General features: G+C 59.9%; 1 protein-coding gene across 4 annotated transcripts in view; it reads left to right on the top strand.

Moving 5' to 3' along the window:
* Window positions 1-17384, top strand: part of FBLN2 (fibulin 2) — a 67989-nt gene that overhangs the window by 19095 nt on the left and 31510 nt on the right. For all 4 annotated transcript variants that reach the window (XM_025271959.3, XM_044933470.2, XM_044933471.2 and 1 more), the window contains exon 2: window positions 2198-3486. In XM_025271959.3, the coding sequence (XP_025127744.3) occupies window positions 2253-3486 (1234 nt within the window). In that variant the 5' untranslated portion in view covers window positions 2198-2252. The remainder of the gene's footprint in view (window positions 1-2197; window positions 3487-17384) is intronic.

Here is a 17384-nt window from a genome sequence, read left to right as displayed (position 1 = left end):
CTCATCGTTTCTCCAGTGTTCGCTCATCGTGTCTCCCGTGTTCTCTCATGGTGTTCTCCTGTGTTCTTCCGTGTTCTCTCATGATGTTCTCCTGTGTTCTCTCATGGTGTTCTCCTGTGTCCTTTCGTGTTCTCTCACAGTGTTCTCTCGCTGTGTTCTCTCTCCTCCACCCTCCTCTGTTCGCTCATTATGTTTTCCATGTTCTCTCATGGTGTTCTCCTGTGTTCTCCCATGTTCTCTCATAGTGTTCTCCTGTGTCCTTTCATGTTCTCTCATGGTGTTCTCTTGTGTTCTCTCATAGTGTTCTCCTGTGTTCTCCCATCGTTTCTCCCATGTTCGCTCATCGTGTTCTCTCATGTTGTTCTCCCGTGTTCTCTCATGGTGTTTTCCTGTGTCCTTTCGTGTTCTCTCATGGTGTTCTCCCATGTTCTCTCATCGTTTCTCTCATAGTGTTCTCTCATCGTTTCTCCTGTGTTCTTTCATGGTGTTCTCCCGTGTTCTCTCATCGTTTCTTCCACGTTCTCTCGTTTCTCCCGTGTTCTCTCATCGTGTTCTCCTGTGTTCTTTTGTGTTCTCCCACATTCTTTCATTGTGTTCTCCCCAGCTCAGCCAGGAGGCGGGCAGCTTAAAGGCTGTTTCCTCTTTCTCTCTGTTACAAATGTAGTAAAGTGAAGTCCCTATCCTTATATTTCTTGGGTGTGAAATTTACAAACTTAAAGTACTAGCGATGTGGCTTCAATGTGTTCGTTTCTAGGTCAGAGAACTTTAGCAGTGACTGACAGCACAGCCCCGGGGCGGGGAGTGGGTGGAGGGGGACCCCTTGTCATGCGGCCCCGGGCGGGGCAGGCCTGCCCCTGAGTCACGGCAGGTCCCAGGGCCGTGGGACCAGTGACCTTTGTCAGGATGGAGGTGACGGGATGAGTGAGGCCCTGTGAGAAGGTGACATTCGAGGAGCTTGTAGAGGAGGCTGAGGAGGGGCTGCGGGGGTCACGTGAGGGCCCTGGAGGGCAGGTCGGGGCAGCTCCCACAGGGAATCCAGGCTGCTCCTTGCTGGCCGGGAAGCCGTGGGGTCAGCTGCTCTCAGAGCACACTGGCTTTGCAGAGAAAGAGATCGGGGGAGGGAGGCAGCAGGCGGCTTCCAGGGTACTGGTAGGGGGAGGGGAGTGTGCGGCTAGAGCGGGGCAGGGCTGTGGTGATGGAGGGGTTGGGCAGGGGTGGGTGGAGGGGGGCGGGCAGGGGCAGGTGGGTGGAGAGGGGCGGGCAGGGGCGGGTGGGTGGAGGGGGCGGGCAGAGGTGGGTGGAGGAGGGCAGGCAGAGGCGGGGAGCTGTTCACAGGGCCCCATGAGTAGATGGCATTGGTGTGTGTGTGCGTGCACATGTGTGTGTGTGTGTGTGTGTGCAGGACAGTGTACGTGCAAGGCTAATTCTGCGAACGGCAGTAACATTTGCTGAGGAGGTTGGCAGAAGGCTGCCCTGCAGCTAAGCTTGCAGTCATGGGGGGCTCTGTTGGGGGTTGTTCCTGAGCTCTGGGACCTGAGGGCTGCAGTGGTGGGGGGCTTGGTTTCTGCGTGAGACCTGGGAGGGCCTGGTTCCCGCCCCGTGTCCACCTGGCCGTGTCCTTCGGCTGGCTGCCCCGGGCCTGTGGGCGTGTGGCTGGGGTTCAACCTGGATTTCGGTGGGGAGATAAACTGGGCGCTGCCGTGTGCACGTGCCTGGGACCATGTGTGCAAGACCACCCGTCGTGTCCCGGCACACGGGTGAGGCTTGGTGACACGGTGTTCATAAGTGCCTGGAGGACTGTGGTGGGGCCTCTGCCTGGCCGTCACCCGCGTGCCCGCTGAACATGTGTGACATGCGTGTGTGTGTGTGTGGGTGTGTGTGTGTGCCTGCGGGCCTGGGGGCAGAGGGTCCCACTCGGGGACGTGTCAGGAGGCGGGTGAGGGCGGGGGTCGCGGCCCTGAGCTGGGTGCTGGCGACCCTGTACATCACCCAGGTGAGAATCGAGGTGACCTGTCTGTGCAGTGTCTGAGCAGGTGGGAGTGTGTGTGCGGGGATGTGGGGCGAGTTCCGTGTGTGAACGGAGGCGGTGAGGCTGTCCAGCCGTGCCCCCATGTGCTGGCGTGTGTGCCGGGTGTGCACGCGAGTCCCCCCACCCCCACCATGCGGTGCTGACCCCTGTCCTTTCCGATTCCCCCAGGGCCTCGCGGGAGAGGACGGTCCGTCTGGAGGCTGCACGTGGCTCGCTGCGGGGCATGGCACGGCTCGGGGAGCCCGTGGGAGCCTGGCTGGCCCTGGCCCTGGCCCTGGCCCTGAGTCCCGGCGGTGCGGCAGCCCCAGGGCAGGACTGCACGGGCGTCGAGTGCCCACCGCTGGAGAACTGCATTGAGGACGCGCTGGAGCCGGGGGCCTGCTGCGCCACGTGCGTGCAGCGGGGCTGTGCCTGCGAGGGATACCAGTACTACGACTGCCTGCAGGGCGGCTTCATGCGCGGCCGCGTGCCCGCCGGCCAGTCCTACTTCGTGGACTTCGGCAGCACCGAGTGCTCCTGCCCGCCGGGCGGCGGCAAGATCAGCTGCCAGTTCATGCCCTGCCCGGAGCTGCCGCCCAACTGCATCGAGGCCGTGGTGGCAGCCGACAGCTGCCCACAGTGCGGCCAGGTGGGCTGCGTCCACTCCGGCCGCAAGTACGCCGCCGGCCACACCGTCCGCCTGGCGCCCTGCCGGGCCTGCCACTGCCCCGACGCGGGCGGCGAGCTCATCTGCTACCCACTGCCCGACTGCCACGGAGACGCCGCCCCCGGGAACGCCTCAGACGCCGAGGAGGGGGACCCCGAGCGGCACTACGAGGACCCCTACAGCTACGACCAGGAGGTGGCCGAGGCGGAGGCCCTGGCGGGCGAGCTCCAGGCGGGCGCTGGGGGCCCGGCCGCTCTGGGAGGCGGGGGTCAGCCACCTTCGGCCCTCCAGGCCACTCTCTGGCCGGCCGCCCTCCCCAGGCCCACGGCAGCCGCCGCCCTGGGTCCCCCGGCCCCCATGCAGGCCAAAGCCAGGAGAGTGACGGACGATGGTCAGGAAGACAGGGAGGCGCCAGCCATGCAGAAGCAGCTGGCCGCAGGCGGCCCCCGGGGGCTGGACGGACGGCCCACGGCAGGCCCTATGCCGGCTCACCCTGTCCCGGAGGAGGGGGCCGAGGCCAGGGCTGGGGTGGAAGAGAACCTCATCCCCGATGTGCAGGCCACGCACCACAGCGCCGGGCCCCCTCCCACGTTCAGCATGCCCAACATCCTCCTGACTGAGACCACGCAGGGCCCCCCCGAGGCCCCCACCGAGCCCAGTGCCCATGCCACCTTGACCACACTTCAGCAGGAGACGGGCCGTGCCCCACCTACCCAGGAGGTGCCCCAGCAGCCGGCTGGGCCCCGGTCCCGGCTGGAGGAGGAGGAGGACCCCAACTCCGTGCACTCTGTCCCGAGAGGTGGCCTGGAAGGTAAGACTCTTCCCTGGCTCCTCCCGGGATGCTCGGCCAGTGGAGGGCGTCCTTGGGTCTTGGTGCCGGCGCAGGTCTGTGCTCAGCTGGAGAGGGGTTGGGGGGTCTGTGGCCGAGCCCCACCCCTCTGAGGGAGCCCTGGGAACCTGTTGTCTGGAGACCTCTCTCCACGGCAGGGAGTCCACGTCCTGTCCAGTCCTGGGTCGTTCGCTCTGAAAACCTTCACTGGGCATCAGCTGTGGGCAGGCCCTGCAGGACCCTAGGGAGGCAGTGTGGGCCCGGCTGGCCCTGGTCCACGGGCTGTGAGCGGGCCACCCCTGGGCGGGGTCCAGGAGGGTTTCCTGGGGACGGGGGACCCATCTGTCCAGAGCTGTGGCCCTTGGCGTGTGTCCACGGTGTGCTGAGGCTGAGACTGCAGGCCCCCGGCCCGACGGCTCCTTCCCTGCATCCTGCTCCCAGTGGACGGCACAGAACTCGCCCTCACTGAGTGCTCACCCCATCTGTGGCTCGATCCCCCACAAGCTGGCCGCTGGGCTCCTGATTTTCAGCTCACCAGGTCGAGAGTGGAAAGGCGTGGTTCGTGGAAGCGGGTCGCATGGCGGGAGGTGGCGAGTTGCCACCAGGGCAGCGGGCTTCTGGGGGCTCCTCCTCACCCAGGCCCCCGGGCCTGCAGGAGGCGGGGAGCATAATGAAGTCCACGTGTGCCCGAGCGGGCGGGCTCACAGGCCTGCCTCCCGAGTCTGTGCCTGCAGCCTCCGGGGTTTCCAAAATAGACATGGCCCCCCGCCCCCTCTGCTTGCTGCCAGAGGCCTCTGTGGCTGTGGGCCTTGGAATCCTGGAGGCTTGCTTTGTTCTCGGGCTCCCCAGGTTTTTTCTTTGCCTGGGCTTTCTCAGATGGTCTTTGGGGTGTGGCTGCCGCTGCAGTTGGCCAGAGAGTAGGGGCCGTGACTCAATGCCCCTCATCCCATCCGAGGGTTGTCTTGGCAGGGGCCCAGTGGAGGGCGCAGACGGGACGGGCTGGGTTTCTCGGTGCTCCTCTGGGGAGGGAGGTGTGGATGGTGAGGGGCGGGTGGGGTGAGTGTCAGTGGGACCCAGGAGTTTGGCCCTGGCCGCATGAACAAGGACTGACGGCCGCCCATCACCCCATCCATCTAGCCGCCGCCTCCTCCTCACCCTGACCCCTGACCCCTCTCCCTGACCCCTGACCCCTACCAGTTCTGCCAGCCTGTAACTCAGGTGGGCACCACTTTGTGCCTCGTTCTCTCCATCTATAAGCACAGGGAAGGCCCTGCGTCGGGGGTGGGGTAGGGTTCTGAGCGTTAAATGAACTAACTCATTCAAGCTCGGGGAGGGGCTCAGCACTGCTGAGTAACTGAAAACGCTGGCCGTGATTATTCACCCTCTGTTACTTGGTCTGCCCACTCAGTTTCTACAACAGACGAGTACGGAACAGTCTCTCTGCACCAGGGCTCGTGCTGGTGAAACTGGGTGGGCACAGCCTCTGCCCTTCGTGGTCTGGTGGGGGCAGAGGGCGTGCGTGGATGGGCACACGGAATTATTCGTGGTGGCCACCATGCACACGGCGTGGGGAGGCGGGTGGGGGAGGCCTGGTGGGTGGGGGTCAGGGGTCCGATGGCACATCGCTGGGGCAGCCAGGGCCTCGGCGCCCTCTGGCTGCTGTTGCAGGGGGTGGCTGGGGGAATCCCGAGGGAAGGAGGGCCCTTGGGTGAAACTGGGGAGCTGGTAGCTTAGTCCTGCTTGCCCTTGGGACCTGCTGAGAGGTGGGTCACGGGGTGGAAATGCCCCTTGGCCACTCCGCCGTGGCAGCCCGGGCCTGGAGAAGGTGGTTGCCAGCCATCGCCCCAGGCCCGGCTCGGGCAGGGTTCCGAGCTTTGCCAGGGTTCCCGGCTGCCTCTGGGCATGTCCAGATGGAACCTGATGGAAGCCACATGCCTGACTCCCCCGCGGGGAGAGGGGCTCTGACGTCTCCTGTCACTGGGGGGCTCCTACTGCTGGGCTGGCAGGATGGAGGGACCCAGGGACCACCCCACCCCGCCCCCCCGAGCACAAGGGAGGGAACCTGGGGCCAGGGTGGCCCAGCTAGAGGCAACCCCCTCCCCAGAAAAGGACCCCAGGGAAACCTGCGGGCCCCGGGACCCTGTGGGAGGAGGAGCCCCCCCGCCCCCGTTGGGACTTTACACCCCCGGATTCTGCTGGGCAGGGCTGTTTGAGTGGCTCGACGTCCAGTTAATAGAGAAGCTTTGACATTGAGATAGCTGGATGCAAACTGCAGACCCCGTATCACGCTCAAGGCCTGTGCCTGCACCGTCGTAAGCCCTCTGGGATCAGAGGCCCTTTCAATTGTCACGGCCGCCCCCTCAGTACATGGTGGAAGAATCGGGGCTGCTTCCCCACCAACACACACGCAGGAAGTGGTGAGCCCACCTCACGCCCCATTTCTCCACGTCTTCAACCCAACAATCACTTACGGTGCCACCCCAGGCTGCCCGGGGGCTGTGATGCATGCCAGATGTTCCCCAAAACCCAGTGTGGCCTTGTCGCTGGGACTGTATAGTTCAGTGGAAGAGAAAACCCCTGCGTCGTGGGAGCGCAGTGGATGTGCTCTGCGGGCCTGTCCAGGGGAGCTGACGTCCCCTGGAGAGGGAGGGCTTCCTGGAGGAAGGGCTGTTTGAGCAGGAGGAGCTGTTGACCAGGTGGCAGTGGGGAGCAGAGAGTGCGTCTGGCAGAGGCCACAGCAGGTACAGAGGCCCTGCAGGTGGGGGGGAGGTTGGGTTGGGATGAGGCTGTGTGGCTGGGGCGAGAAGAGGCCTGGGAGGGGCAGGAACTGGGCCCAGGGCAGCAGTGTTACCCTCAGCATGAAGACTGGGGCCTTTCCCCAGGGGCAGGGGGCGCCCCTGCTGGTGTGAGGCAGGAGCTGGTACAGTCTTACTTGGGTCATGGAACGCTTCCTCCGGGTGCAGGGAGCAGAACGTGGGTGGGGCCTTCAGCGTCTGGGGTTCTCCAGGGTCCCCCAGAGTCCCCGGGTTGTGGGTCTAGGCAGCAGAGAGACCCGCCCAACCTCTGCCTGGTCCCTGGACGATCACCGCAGACCGTCCCCTCCGCTGTCCTCTCCAGTCTGGGCGTGTGGGAGATTTAAACTCGCGCTGGGTCTGAGAGGTCCCCAAGCACAGCCAGGGGACCTGAGGGAGCCAGGCTGGAAACCTGGACAGCTGAGCCCACGTCCTGTGCGAGGGCGCCTGGCTCCCAGAGCGGCCTGGAGAGGGGGCGTCCCCCCGCCCCCCATGCCGAGCTCATAGGCAGGCCAGGTGGCCCTGCCCCGCCCACAGCCGCTGGGAGCAGACCTGGGACCCAGGCCTCCCCCGGCCCCTGCCCATCCACGCTGAGTCCCCGGACGAAGCTCAGCCTCACTCCTCGTGTGACCTGAGGCCTGGGATGCCACCTTTCTGAGCCCCAGGCTCCTCGCTGACCCCGCACAGCTGGGGCCGGCCCTGCTCTGTCTTGTTTTGTTCAGTCACTCAGTCGTGTCTGACCCTTTGTGATCCCTTGGACTGCCGCACACCAGGCTTCCCTGTCCTTCACCATCTCCCGGAGTTTGCTCAAACTCCTGTCTGTTGAGTCAACGACGCCACCAGCTGTCTCATCCCCTGTCTGCTGTTGGGCTGAGGGTGCACGCCAGTATCACGGGTTAGTGTTTTTCTGAAAAGCACCTTCGTAAGCCCTCGAATTTTGTTGCAATGTTTAGAAGACGTAACATGAACATGAGCTTCCTGGCTTTTGTGAAGTCGGCAGCTGTGGGCCTGCCAGGCCCATGTGTCCTGGGGCAGCTGCCGGGGGATCTGAGAAGGGGCTGCCTGCCCGTCGGGGTGCAGGGGGGGAGCTGGACTGTCCTGGGCTGGTTCCCCTTGGTTTCATCACTGGCCCGGCCCCGGTTGGCAGCTGGGTGGTGGATGGGTCCTCTGCAGGGAGTGCCTGTCGGGGCACTGAGATGTCCTGTGTGGTGACCTTGGGAGGGTCCTTCTATTCCATGGAAGAGGAACTGGGATTCCGAGAGTGGAGGGGATGGGAGGTGCTTTTCTAGAGGTCATAGTAGAGCTGAGCAGGGGGCCCTCGTCTTCCAGGCAAGGGGTGGGCTCACAGCTCCCATGGGGCACCAGGGGCAGGAAGGGGTCCCCAGCTTTGGCTGCCCCCAGAGCCTATGGCACTTGGAGGAAAAGGGCGCATTTCACAGCAGCTCCCCATAGTGAAGGTCTGGGCTGAGGGGGGTTTCTTGGCTTTAGAAAAACAGTTTCCTTCCTTCCTGCCTCCCTCCCTCCCTTCCTTCCTAGACAGCTTTATGAGACATTGTTCGTGCACCACTAAGTCCTCCCATTTAAAGCGTACAATTCAGTAGGTTTTGTCAGGGTCATGAAAACATCATCAGAATCGAATTCTAGAACACTCTGATCACCCCAGAAAGAAACCCCATGCCAGTAGCAGCCACCTCCGGCTTCCTCTTCCCAGCCCCCAGCAGACTCGGGTCTAGTCGCCGTCCCTATGGATTGCGTGTGCTGGACATTCCTGGACATGGAATCACAGAGTACGTGGCCTTTGGGGACTATCCCCAGTTAGTTACTCAGCGTGACTCTTTGGAGTTTCCTTGTGTTGCAGCATGAATCAGGGCTGCATTCCTTCTCATGGCGGGCATTCCAGCGTGTGGATGGGCCACGTCTTTGTTCATATGCCAGGTGATGAAGTTGGCACCTTTCAGCTACTGTGAGTGCCACTGCTCTTAGTATTCATTACCTATCTTTGAGTGGACGTGTTTTCATATCTTTGGGGAATGTACCATTGTTGGGTCATCTGGTAACTCTGTGTAACTGTCAGATGAAGCACCGAACTGTTAACCCACAGCGGCTGCCCCACTATCTTTGCCAGCACTTGTTATTGTCTGTATTTTTTAAAAAATATGTATTTAGTTTTCCGTTTTTTGGCTGTGCTGGGTTTTAGTTGTAGCCTATGGGACCTGGTTCCCCAACCGGGAATTGAACCCCAGCCCCCTGCGTTGGGAGCCCAGAGTCTTAACCACTGGACCACCAGGCAGGCAGTCCCTGTGTGCCTTTTTGAATGTGATGTGTTGAAGTGTTAGGTGATACCTCGCTGCGGGTTTCACTGGTGGTTCCCTGAAGGCTAGTGACGCTGAGCTCCTTTGCTCGAGTTGAGACCGCCCTGAACACGCACGTCCGCATTCGTTAGCCATCGCAGCAATGCCATCATCGCTGACACGTGGCTTCTGGAAGGTTCCACCGCCTACTCGCAGGAGAAGGGGCAGGCACGAAGGGGGCCGCCAGTGTTGTTCGGAGAGTAACCTTGACCCCGTGGGTCCCTGGCTTGGTCTCAGGGACCGCAGGGCGGGGGAGCACGCCCGGGAAGCACAGGTTCCCACGAGTGTTGGGTGTGTGCACCAGCTTTCACAGATACAGTGTCGTGCGTGCACCTGTGTGTCCTCTGCGCTCCTCCATGGGCAGCCCACCCTGGGGCTCTCCCTGTCGGCACGTTCCCCACGGCTCTGCCCCCTGCACGCCCCCGCGGTTGCTCACTGTCCCTGCTGGCGGACGCTCGGTTGCCTCCATTGCCGCAGTGAACATCTTCCCGTCCTGGCAGGAAGTTGCCGGGTCCGTGTCCACCTGGGTTTCTGTCTTTTCTCTTGGTGAGACGTTTAGCCAATATAATCAGGAGACCCTCTGAGAAGTGTGCACGCGTGCGTGCTCCCAGTCACCCAGTTGTGTCCAGCTCTGCCACTGCTGCTCCAGGGCATCTTCCTGACCCAGGGATTGAAACTGTGTCCCTTGTGTCCCTGTGTCCCCTGCCTTGGCAGGCGGGTTCTTCTCACCGCGCCCCCTGGGCAGCCTCAGAAGCTTGCAGCTCAGTGAGATATCTCAGAGGTGAACGCTTGCGTGTGCAGCACCCAGATCATGAGGCATCATCCCGAGATGAGCAGGCTCCCCTCGTCTGTGCCCGTCCCCAGAACTGCTGCCCTGACTGCAAACAGCTCTGGGAGTTTTGTGAACGGGGCCGTGTAGTCCGCAGCAGCAGCAGCAGCCTGCTCTCTGGGGTGGCGACTTGCGCTCAGCACAGCACTTCATGTCCGCATGTTGTGGGTGGCGCGGTTGGTCCTTTTTGTGGTTGAGAGCTGCTCCATGGTGAGGACAGACCCCGGTTGGTGGTTCCTTCTCCTGAAGGGCTGTGGGCTTGTTTCCTGTCTGGACCCTTCAGAGGAGGGCTGCTGTGTGCACGCCACTCCATGTTTTGATGACTGCCTGCACGCTTTTCTCCAGGGAGGCGCCAGCTGGCTGCCATGGGCTCTGCTGGAGACCACGGGGTGTGTCCTTCTAACCGGTGCCTGCCAGCTCCCCTCCACTGATGGTACCAGACGGTACTCACACCTGCCGTGTACAAGAATGACTGTTTCCCTAGGTTACTGAGTCAGCAAATATATATGAGAGCCTCCTGCATGATTCTAGGTGCCAGAGAGACAGCTGAGATCAAAACTGAATGAAGTTGGCACTCCTCATGGGCCTTCCACCCTGTGGGAGGGGGTGCCCACAGCCAGCCGTGAGAACATGTCAGATCTGTGTCAGATGCTGAAGAGCGCCAAGGAGAGTGCTGAGCAGGGCTGCGAGATGCTCGCGCCTCGGCCAGAGGGACGTGTCCCCAGGACCGTTGGTGTGTGCGTGCGCTCCTCTCTCCCCTGCTTTGGCCAAGGGCCCCCCGGGAGGTCTGCCAGCCCTGCGTGGGGTGCGGGGTGATCTCTCTGCCGTCTCGCCAAACCGGTGACAGTCCTTCCTGCGGGGCACGCGCCTCAGTCACGGCATGAATGAACGCGTGGTCTGCTGCCGACGCGGAACCTCTGTGGTACACTGTATGCATTTCTTCCCGATTCCAAGACCACGGGTCTGCAAGGCTCGCTGCCCCAGGCTGGGAGTGGCCCCTGGGAGGGGCTGCTTTGGGAGTGGTTGTTTCAGGACGGCCCCCACCAGGGCAGCTGCCTCCGCCCCACACGCTCGTTTCCATCGTGGAAACAGGGCTCCCAGGGAAAGGTGAGATGCGCACGGGGACTCTCGGACCGGGCTCGGAACCGGCTCAGCCACTGCTTTCTCCACGTCTGCTGCCCACCAGGCAGGACGCCGGCCTGGGGTCGAGGGTCCCTCTTGATGGACATTACAGGGGGTTTGGGAAAGAAAGGAAGCACAGTGGGTGGTCGTTGCAGTGAATCTGCCCCAGGCTGGTTCTCTGGGAACCTCATCTCAGCCCCCAAACAGCCTTCCAGCGAGTCCCCTCCCACCAGGGGACACAGCCCGTGGTCCAGCAGTGAGCAGTAGTGGGCCAGCCGTGGATCCAGGTCCTTCTGACCCTTGGGGGTCCCTGGCCTGGTCCCCAAGGCTGAAGCTGCCCTTCCCCGTGCTGGCTGTGTGACCTCAGGCACATTGCTTCACTGCCCCGGGCCTCGGTTTTCTTGTCTGTACAGTGGGCTTCCTGAGGGCTCCCTGCTAGGGTGTGTTCTCAGCTGGCAGGAAGCTGGCCCCACGTGCTGGGGTCTGCTGCGTAGCAAGGCTGCCCTCACGCCGGTGTCCCGGGCGCTCCACTGGAGGGCAGCCCCTCTGAGCTCCAGGCTGCTTCCCATTCACCCACCAACTGGCTCTTCTGAGGCCCAGCCAAGCCCCCTGGGCCTCCTGTGCTGTGAACCTTCCAGAGCCTGGGTGCCCCATGACCTGCAGCTCAGAGGTGGGGGCGGTGGGCTACCCGGGGGGAGTGTCAGCCCCGTCGTCCTCCAGCGCCTCCTGCAGGCGGGGCTGGGGTTGTACAGCCTCGGGCCCCTGGTCCTCCAGCGTCTGGGGCCTCCAGGAGGAGCTTCTGTCCGGCCGAGGTCAGCTGTGCGTGGACCGGGTGTCTACCAGGCCCTCCCTGCCTGCTCCGGGATCTCCACGCAGGGAAGTTGGACGTGGGACTGACTTGTGCTGGTCATGAGCCAGCTTGGTCCTCCGAGGGTGAGTCCCTGGGCGCGAGCCCTGCCTCTGAGTCTCTGGCTGTGTGACGTCAGGCGATGAATGCACCCTCTCTGAGCCTCAGTGTCAGCATCGGTGAGACGGAAGGGTAAGCTCTCCCCGCCAGGGATTACTGACCGGTGGAGAGGGGACCACCGCCTGCTCAGAGCAGCTGCTGTGGCCTGAGCTCCATTCTATCCCTGCCCCGGGGCCCAGGACTCTGGGCGGTGGGCTGCAGGTTTGTTTCTGCTTAAGTAAACAGATGTGGCCTTTTCTGGGGCCAAGAGGTGTCCCTCTGGTGAAGAGGCAAAGGGGCCGGGCCTCGTAGGATTGGCTGGGGGCGTTCAGCAGCTTACTGCCTGCCCCTCCAGCCCCCCAGATGTGTAGAGATTTCCCCCCACTCCCCGCCAGGCTGGCCCCTGCCCTGCACCTTCATTCTGGCACCTGCCCACGGACTCAGCCCCCATCCTGGGGGGTCCTGCCTTCGGCGGCACAGCCTGGCCGTGGGCTGACATCCCAGAAACAGGGAGGGTCTCCTCCTTCAGCCTCGGTCGGGCTGCGTACTCATCCCGTGGCAGGCGCTGTGGTCCTCCCTGGACACGTATCGATTAGGGTGTTACCGCCTGGGACACCCATAGCGTGGGGGGGCCGTCATCCCCACCTCACAGCCGAGGTGCCTGAGGGACAGAGGTGATGTCCACGTGCAGGGTCACTGAGGACGGTGAAGCGGATGTTTGCCGACCGACCGCCGATGGTGCCTCCTGGGGTTCGTCCAGCTGCCTGGCCCGGGGAGAGGGGTGGTTCTCCCCGATGGTCAGAAAATCGAGGCTCCAGGTCCCCAGCTCCAGCGTTACTGCAGAATGAGAGGGGACGAGGCGGCATGACCTGTCACTTTAGATTTTCCAAAAGATGCCTCGGATCTGGAATTTTGAATCAAGTCTGCAGATTTGTAAATGTATATCAAGGCCCCAGCAAAGTGTGCAGTGGGCATCAGCTTGCTGCCATGGTTTAGACTCACAGAGCGCCAGCTGCCCCTAATTATACGTCTGGGACACAGAGGCCGACGGGGGGGCTGGCAGACTTCACAGCGAGCTCAGAGGGTGGGGTCCCCAAAGCTTCAGCTCCTGGCCCAGCAGAATCCAAGTCCAGAAAACAGGCTCTAGGCTCCTGGAGAGGGTGACCGAGGGGGCTGCAGAATGAGCGCACTGCAGTGGGGGCGGTCACCCCCGGCCTGGAGGGGGGCTGTGACCTTAGGCCTAGGCGGCTGTGCCCAAGCGGGGACCCAGCTCTGTCCATGGTGAGCAGGCCGGGCGGTGGATCAGGGTCAGCTGGACGCCACCTCCCAGCCGGGGAGCGGTGTGTGCTTCCTGAGACAGGCGGCCCCAGCTCGGTGCGCCAGGGTGGCTCGCGGGCCCATGCTGGAGGGAGGCATGGGGGGCAGACGCCGACTGCCGGGTGGAGGAGCTGTGGGAGTCAGAGCGGAGGTCTGGGCCATGGAGACCTGCTTAGAGAGGGGAGAGGCCGGCCTGTTTCTTTCCTGCCAAGTTGGCCCCACCTGGTCAGGTGGATGGCCTCGGGGGTAGGGGCTGGTCGCTCAGGGAAAGTCTCGTGATTCCTTGTGCATCACCGCCTGGCGCCCAAATCCTGGATCCCGGAACAGAGAGGCTGAGGGTGTTATCTGTGGTGGCTCAGCCCGGGGGAGGCAGAGCAGGGTTCCGGCTTCCCAGCTCTGCACCCAGTGACGTCCAGTTTAGGGTCCTCAGTGGGGGTGGGGGTGTTACCCATCTCTTCACGGTCCCTTCACTTTGAATATTCGCCAGACACTGCAGACTGCGGGGGATGGGGACAAAGGATGGAGATATTTGCGGGTGGGGTGGGGAAGAGATCTGGCCAAGATCTAGGTTGGGTAGGCCACGTGTGTGGGTTACGAGAAACGGAAAGTTGCTGGGCGGGGTCGCTGGGAATTTGGTTCCAGAAGGACCCCAGACTGGCCCAGTGGCATCCCCCTTGGGAACACTGGAAACCTTGCAACCCCAGACCCTTGCCCAGTATGCACCCCCCCACCACCCCACCCCACTGCCTCATCTGATGATGGACTCAGGGTGCCCGCTGCCCCTTCCCCAGCCAGGACTTTTCATGTCGCCTCTGCTGATGCTCTGCTTCCTGTTTGCATCTCATCTCAGAACAGAAAAAAAAAACTTGTCCAGTTTTTTTATGTGATTTTTTTTTTTAATGTTTTTGACGAGTCAGTTTTATTAAGATGGGAATTGAAGTTATATTTACATTTCTCTTAGAATAAATACTGGCTCTGGAAAACCCAAATTGCCTTATAGATAAACATCTTCTCATTAAACTGTGTGCATGTACAATGAACTGGTAATTAAACTATCTGGAAAGAACAGGAAAATAGAATGATGTCGTTTACAAGATTCGTCTGTAAAACGAAAAGCTATCCCAAGAACTGGAATGCCATCAGACTCTAGTTTGAGCCAAAGCATCGTCTGGGGTAGCGGCCGTTTCTGAAGCTTGTAACGAACAAGAGCGAGTTCACAGTTCTTTCTAAGGAGAACAGAATCCGTGTCAGATGTCTTGGTTTTTCTGCAGTGTGAGTTACACTGCAAGGCTGTACTGGGGTACGGGGGTCTGCAGAAGCCTCTAGAAGCACAGCAAGGGAGTGAGCCCACATCTGGGGCCACCAGGAGCCTCGGCAGGGGCTGGGCTGGCCGGTGGCCGAGGTGAGCCTGGGTGGAGGGAGGGACAGGTCTCCTTCCAGATGAAGGCCACTGTCATGGGCATCCAGCCTCGGTCATGTGCCCTGCGTCAGAAAGATGCTTGCAGTGGTGTGCTTCTAGACTCCTCTCGCAGTGACTCGTTCATTCTTAGGGCGTGAGCTGTCCACTGCAACGTCCAAGTGCTTGGGTCTCTTTGTTCCTTCCCTGTTTCTGGGAAAGTTATCTTCTCAGAAAACAAGGCTGGTCCCGTTCCGTTTGTCAGCGTTTGCCTGCAGGTTCCATCTGCCCAGTGGCCCTTTCTGGGGTGGCATCCGCTAACCATGGTGCCCGGGCCCCACACACCTCTTGAACAGAGCAGAGCCTGTCAGGAGTCTCTGCATGGCCCCGATCAGGGTAGCCTGCTTTTGTATAAGCAGCTTTTCTCTTTTCCCGTGGTGTCGGCTTCTCATTGATAGTGAGGGTACCAACAGCCCTAGCTCTTTCAAATGCCCACGACAGACCCACGCCCCTACTCCCTGGGAGGCTGGGAGGGTAGGACTTGTGCTGGTCATGCGACCACCCCCTACCACCTTCCAGAGCTTCCCAGGACTGGCTGGAAGCCTGGCACAGCCCATCCACATCAACAAAGCCCACCATAGAGCCTGCAAGTAACTGCGGCTCTGCCAGCCACGGCAACCAGCGTCTCAAGTACCACCTGCTACACCAGCCCCCGCCAGGTAGCTGGGACAGACCCTCGAAGCGGCTTGGGCTCGGGAAAGAAATCTCAGACCCGTAATTGTCCAGGGCTTGTTCTTTCTCTCTGGTTTCAGTTACCGTGTGCACATGCGTGTGTGATGGACCCGGTTCAGTCTGGCACAGTATGTTGCAACAGAAATAAAGACACCTCTGGACACACTGCTACGTGCTGTGGTCCTCCACCTAACAGTTGTAGCGCCCTCCTGCCGCGTACACTTCTCCGCCAGTCCCCGGAGTGCTGCCTCCAGTCCCTTTTGTAAAGGAGTATCTAATCAGGGACGATGAGATCTTTTCTGGTTCGTGTTGTTTTATTTCTTGAATTGCCTTCTTTCTGAAAGCTTTTATTAAAAAATACCATGGAGGCTCTGGAGCATCTTTTCATCTAGATTAATTTAATAGTACTCCCTTAAAACTTTTTTATGTCTTACTAGATAGTTTTATAAAGTATTATGTCTGTAAAGCACAGGGATCTTCATAAAAAAAGCTCAGTAGGTTCCAGGCAGCTCCACCCAGATCAAGACACAGAACATCTCGAGAGGGCCAGACTCTTGCTGGTGTCCCTTCTCGGCCGGTTCTGCTCTCCCTCCCCCCGCCCCACCCCCACCATGGAAGCCACAAGGCTGACTTATCGCTATCAATGACTCCTGCCTGTTCTTGAATTTATTCTGTGTAACGGGAACCATATGATACGGTTTCGCTTGCATTTAACTTCTTGAGCTCTGGACCGTGTGTTTGAGAGTCATCCAGACTACTGCGTGTAGCAGTAATTCATTTTAAAATGCTGCTCTTTATTGCTCCGTCGTAGGGATAAATCATAGTTTATTGATCTGTCGCAGTGTGGATGGAGGTTCGGGCTGTTTCTGGTGAGTGAGTGCCGTGGCTGTGGACATTCTGTGTGTTTCCGAAGGGTGTCCACCCAGCAGAGGAATTGCTGCATCCGAGCTGTGGCCGACCCTGCCAGTTTTCCAGTCTCACCGGTTTCTGTCCCCACCAGCCGTGAGCAAGACTCCAGCTGTCCCCCCGTCTTTGCCGACACTGGATGCAGTCTGTCTGTTTCATCATCGCCAACCTGGTGGCCGTGTAGCGGGATCTCATGGTGGCTTTAATTTGCATTCCCTTGCATCTGATGACGTTGAGCACATTTTCATATTACTGTTGAACAGTTGTTCTTTATCCGTTTCTAAATTAGGTTTCTTTGTCTTGCCAGTGCCTAGGAATTCTTGAGATGTTCTGGGGATACATCTTCAGCTGGGTCACAAATGCCTCATCTCATTCTCTGACTTTTCTTTCCACTCTCATGATGACATTTTCTGATCAGCACATTGCAGACGCTGTCTTCTGAGGAATGAAGACTTCTCAGTTTAGTGAAATACACTTTATTGACCTTTACTTTTATGGTAATGTATTTTTTGCCCTTTTCAAGAAATCTTTGTCTACCCTGGAGTCATGAAAATATTTTCCTTTGTGACATTCTAGATCTTTTAACTTATTTCACCTTCCACATCAGATCTCCTTTGTTTCTCTGGGTGAAGTGAGTAGGAGTCAAAATTCCTTCCTTTTTCTGTACAAAAGCTTTTAGGTTTAATCAGGTCCCACTTGTTTATTTTTGTTTTTATTTCCATTACTCTAGGAGGTGGGTCACACAGGATCTTGCTGTGAGTGTTCTGCCTATGTTTTCCGCTAAGAGTTTTATAGTTTCTGGTCTTACATTTAGGTCTTTAATCCATTCTGACTTTATCTTTGTGTGTGGTGTTGGATCGTTGTTTTCATTTCATTGTCTTACATGTAGCTGCCCAGTTTCCCAGCACCAACTGACTGAAGAGGCTATTTCCCCGTTGTCTCTTCTTGGTTCCTTTGTCAAAGATAAGGTGCCCGCAGGCGCGTGGGCTTATCTCTGGGCTTTCCATCTTGTGTGTATCTCTGGTTTTGTGCCAGTACCATACTGTCTTGATTCAAACGGATAGTCAGTTGCCCCCAGTCTGGGTGTTGAGAAGCCCGTCTCCCCGCCCCCCGCCCACTGCAGTCTCCTAAGTCAGGATCGGGTGCGTGTGAGTAGGTTTTTTCTGATCTCTCTTTTCTGTTCCACGGTCAAGCTGTCTTTGCACACTGCCCTGAGTTACTGGAGTCCCTTGGGAACTTTTGCTGTCTGGCCGCCTGACTGCCCCTGGCTGGGCATGTGGTCGGGGCTGCTGTCTGCTCACCTCTAAAACGGGGCTGGGGATGGGACCTCGTCCTGTACCTGGAGGGACGGTGCTGTGGCTGCAGGCTGGCGCCCACCAGGCCAGAGATCTGCCAGTCAGCCAAGGTGGCCGGGCACCTCCCAGGTCAGGGTGGAGTAGGCGGCGATCTAGCCAGTGAGCCAGGGTGGCCGGGCACCTCCCAGGTCAGG

This window comes from Bubalus bubalis, chromosome 21 (genome assembly GCF_019923935.1).
Source record: "Bubalus bubalis isolate 160015118507 breed Murrah chromosome 21, NDDB_SH_1, whole genome shotgun sequence".
In the NCBI taxonomy this organism is placed as follows: Eukaryota; Metazoa; Chordata; class Mammalia; order Artiodactyla; family Bovidae; genus Bubalus; species Bubalus bubalis.
Note: the sequence above shows the minus strand (reverse complement) of the source record. Positions and strands in the feature narration are given on the sequence as shown.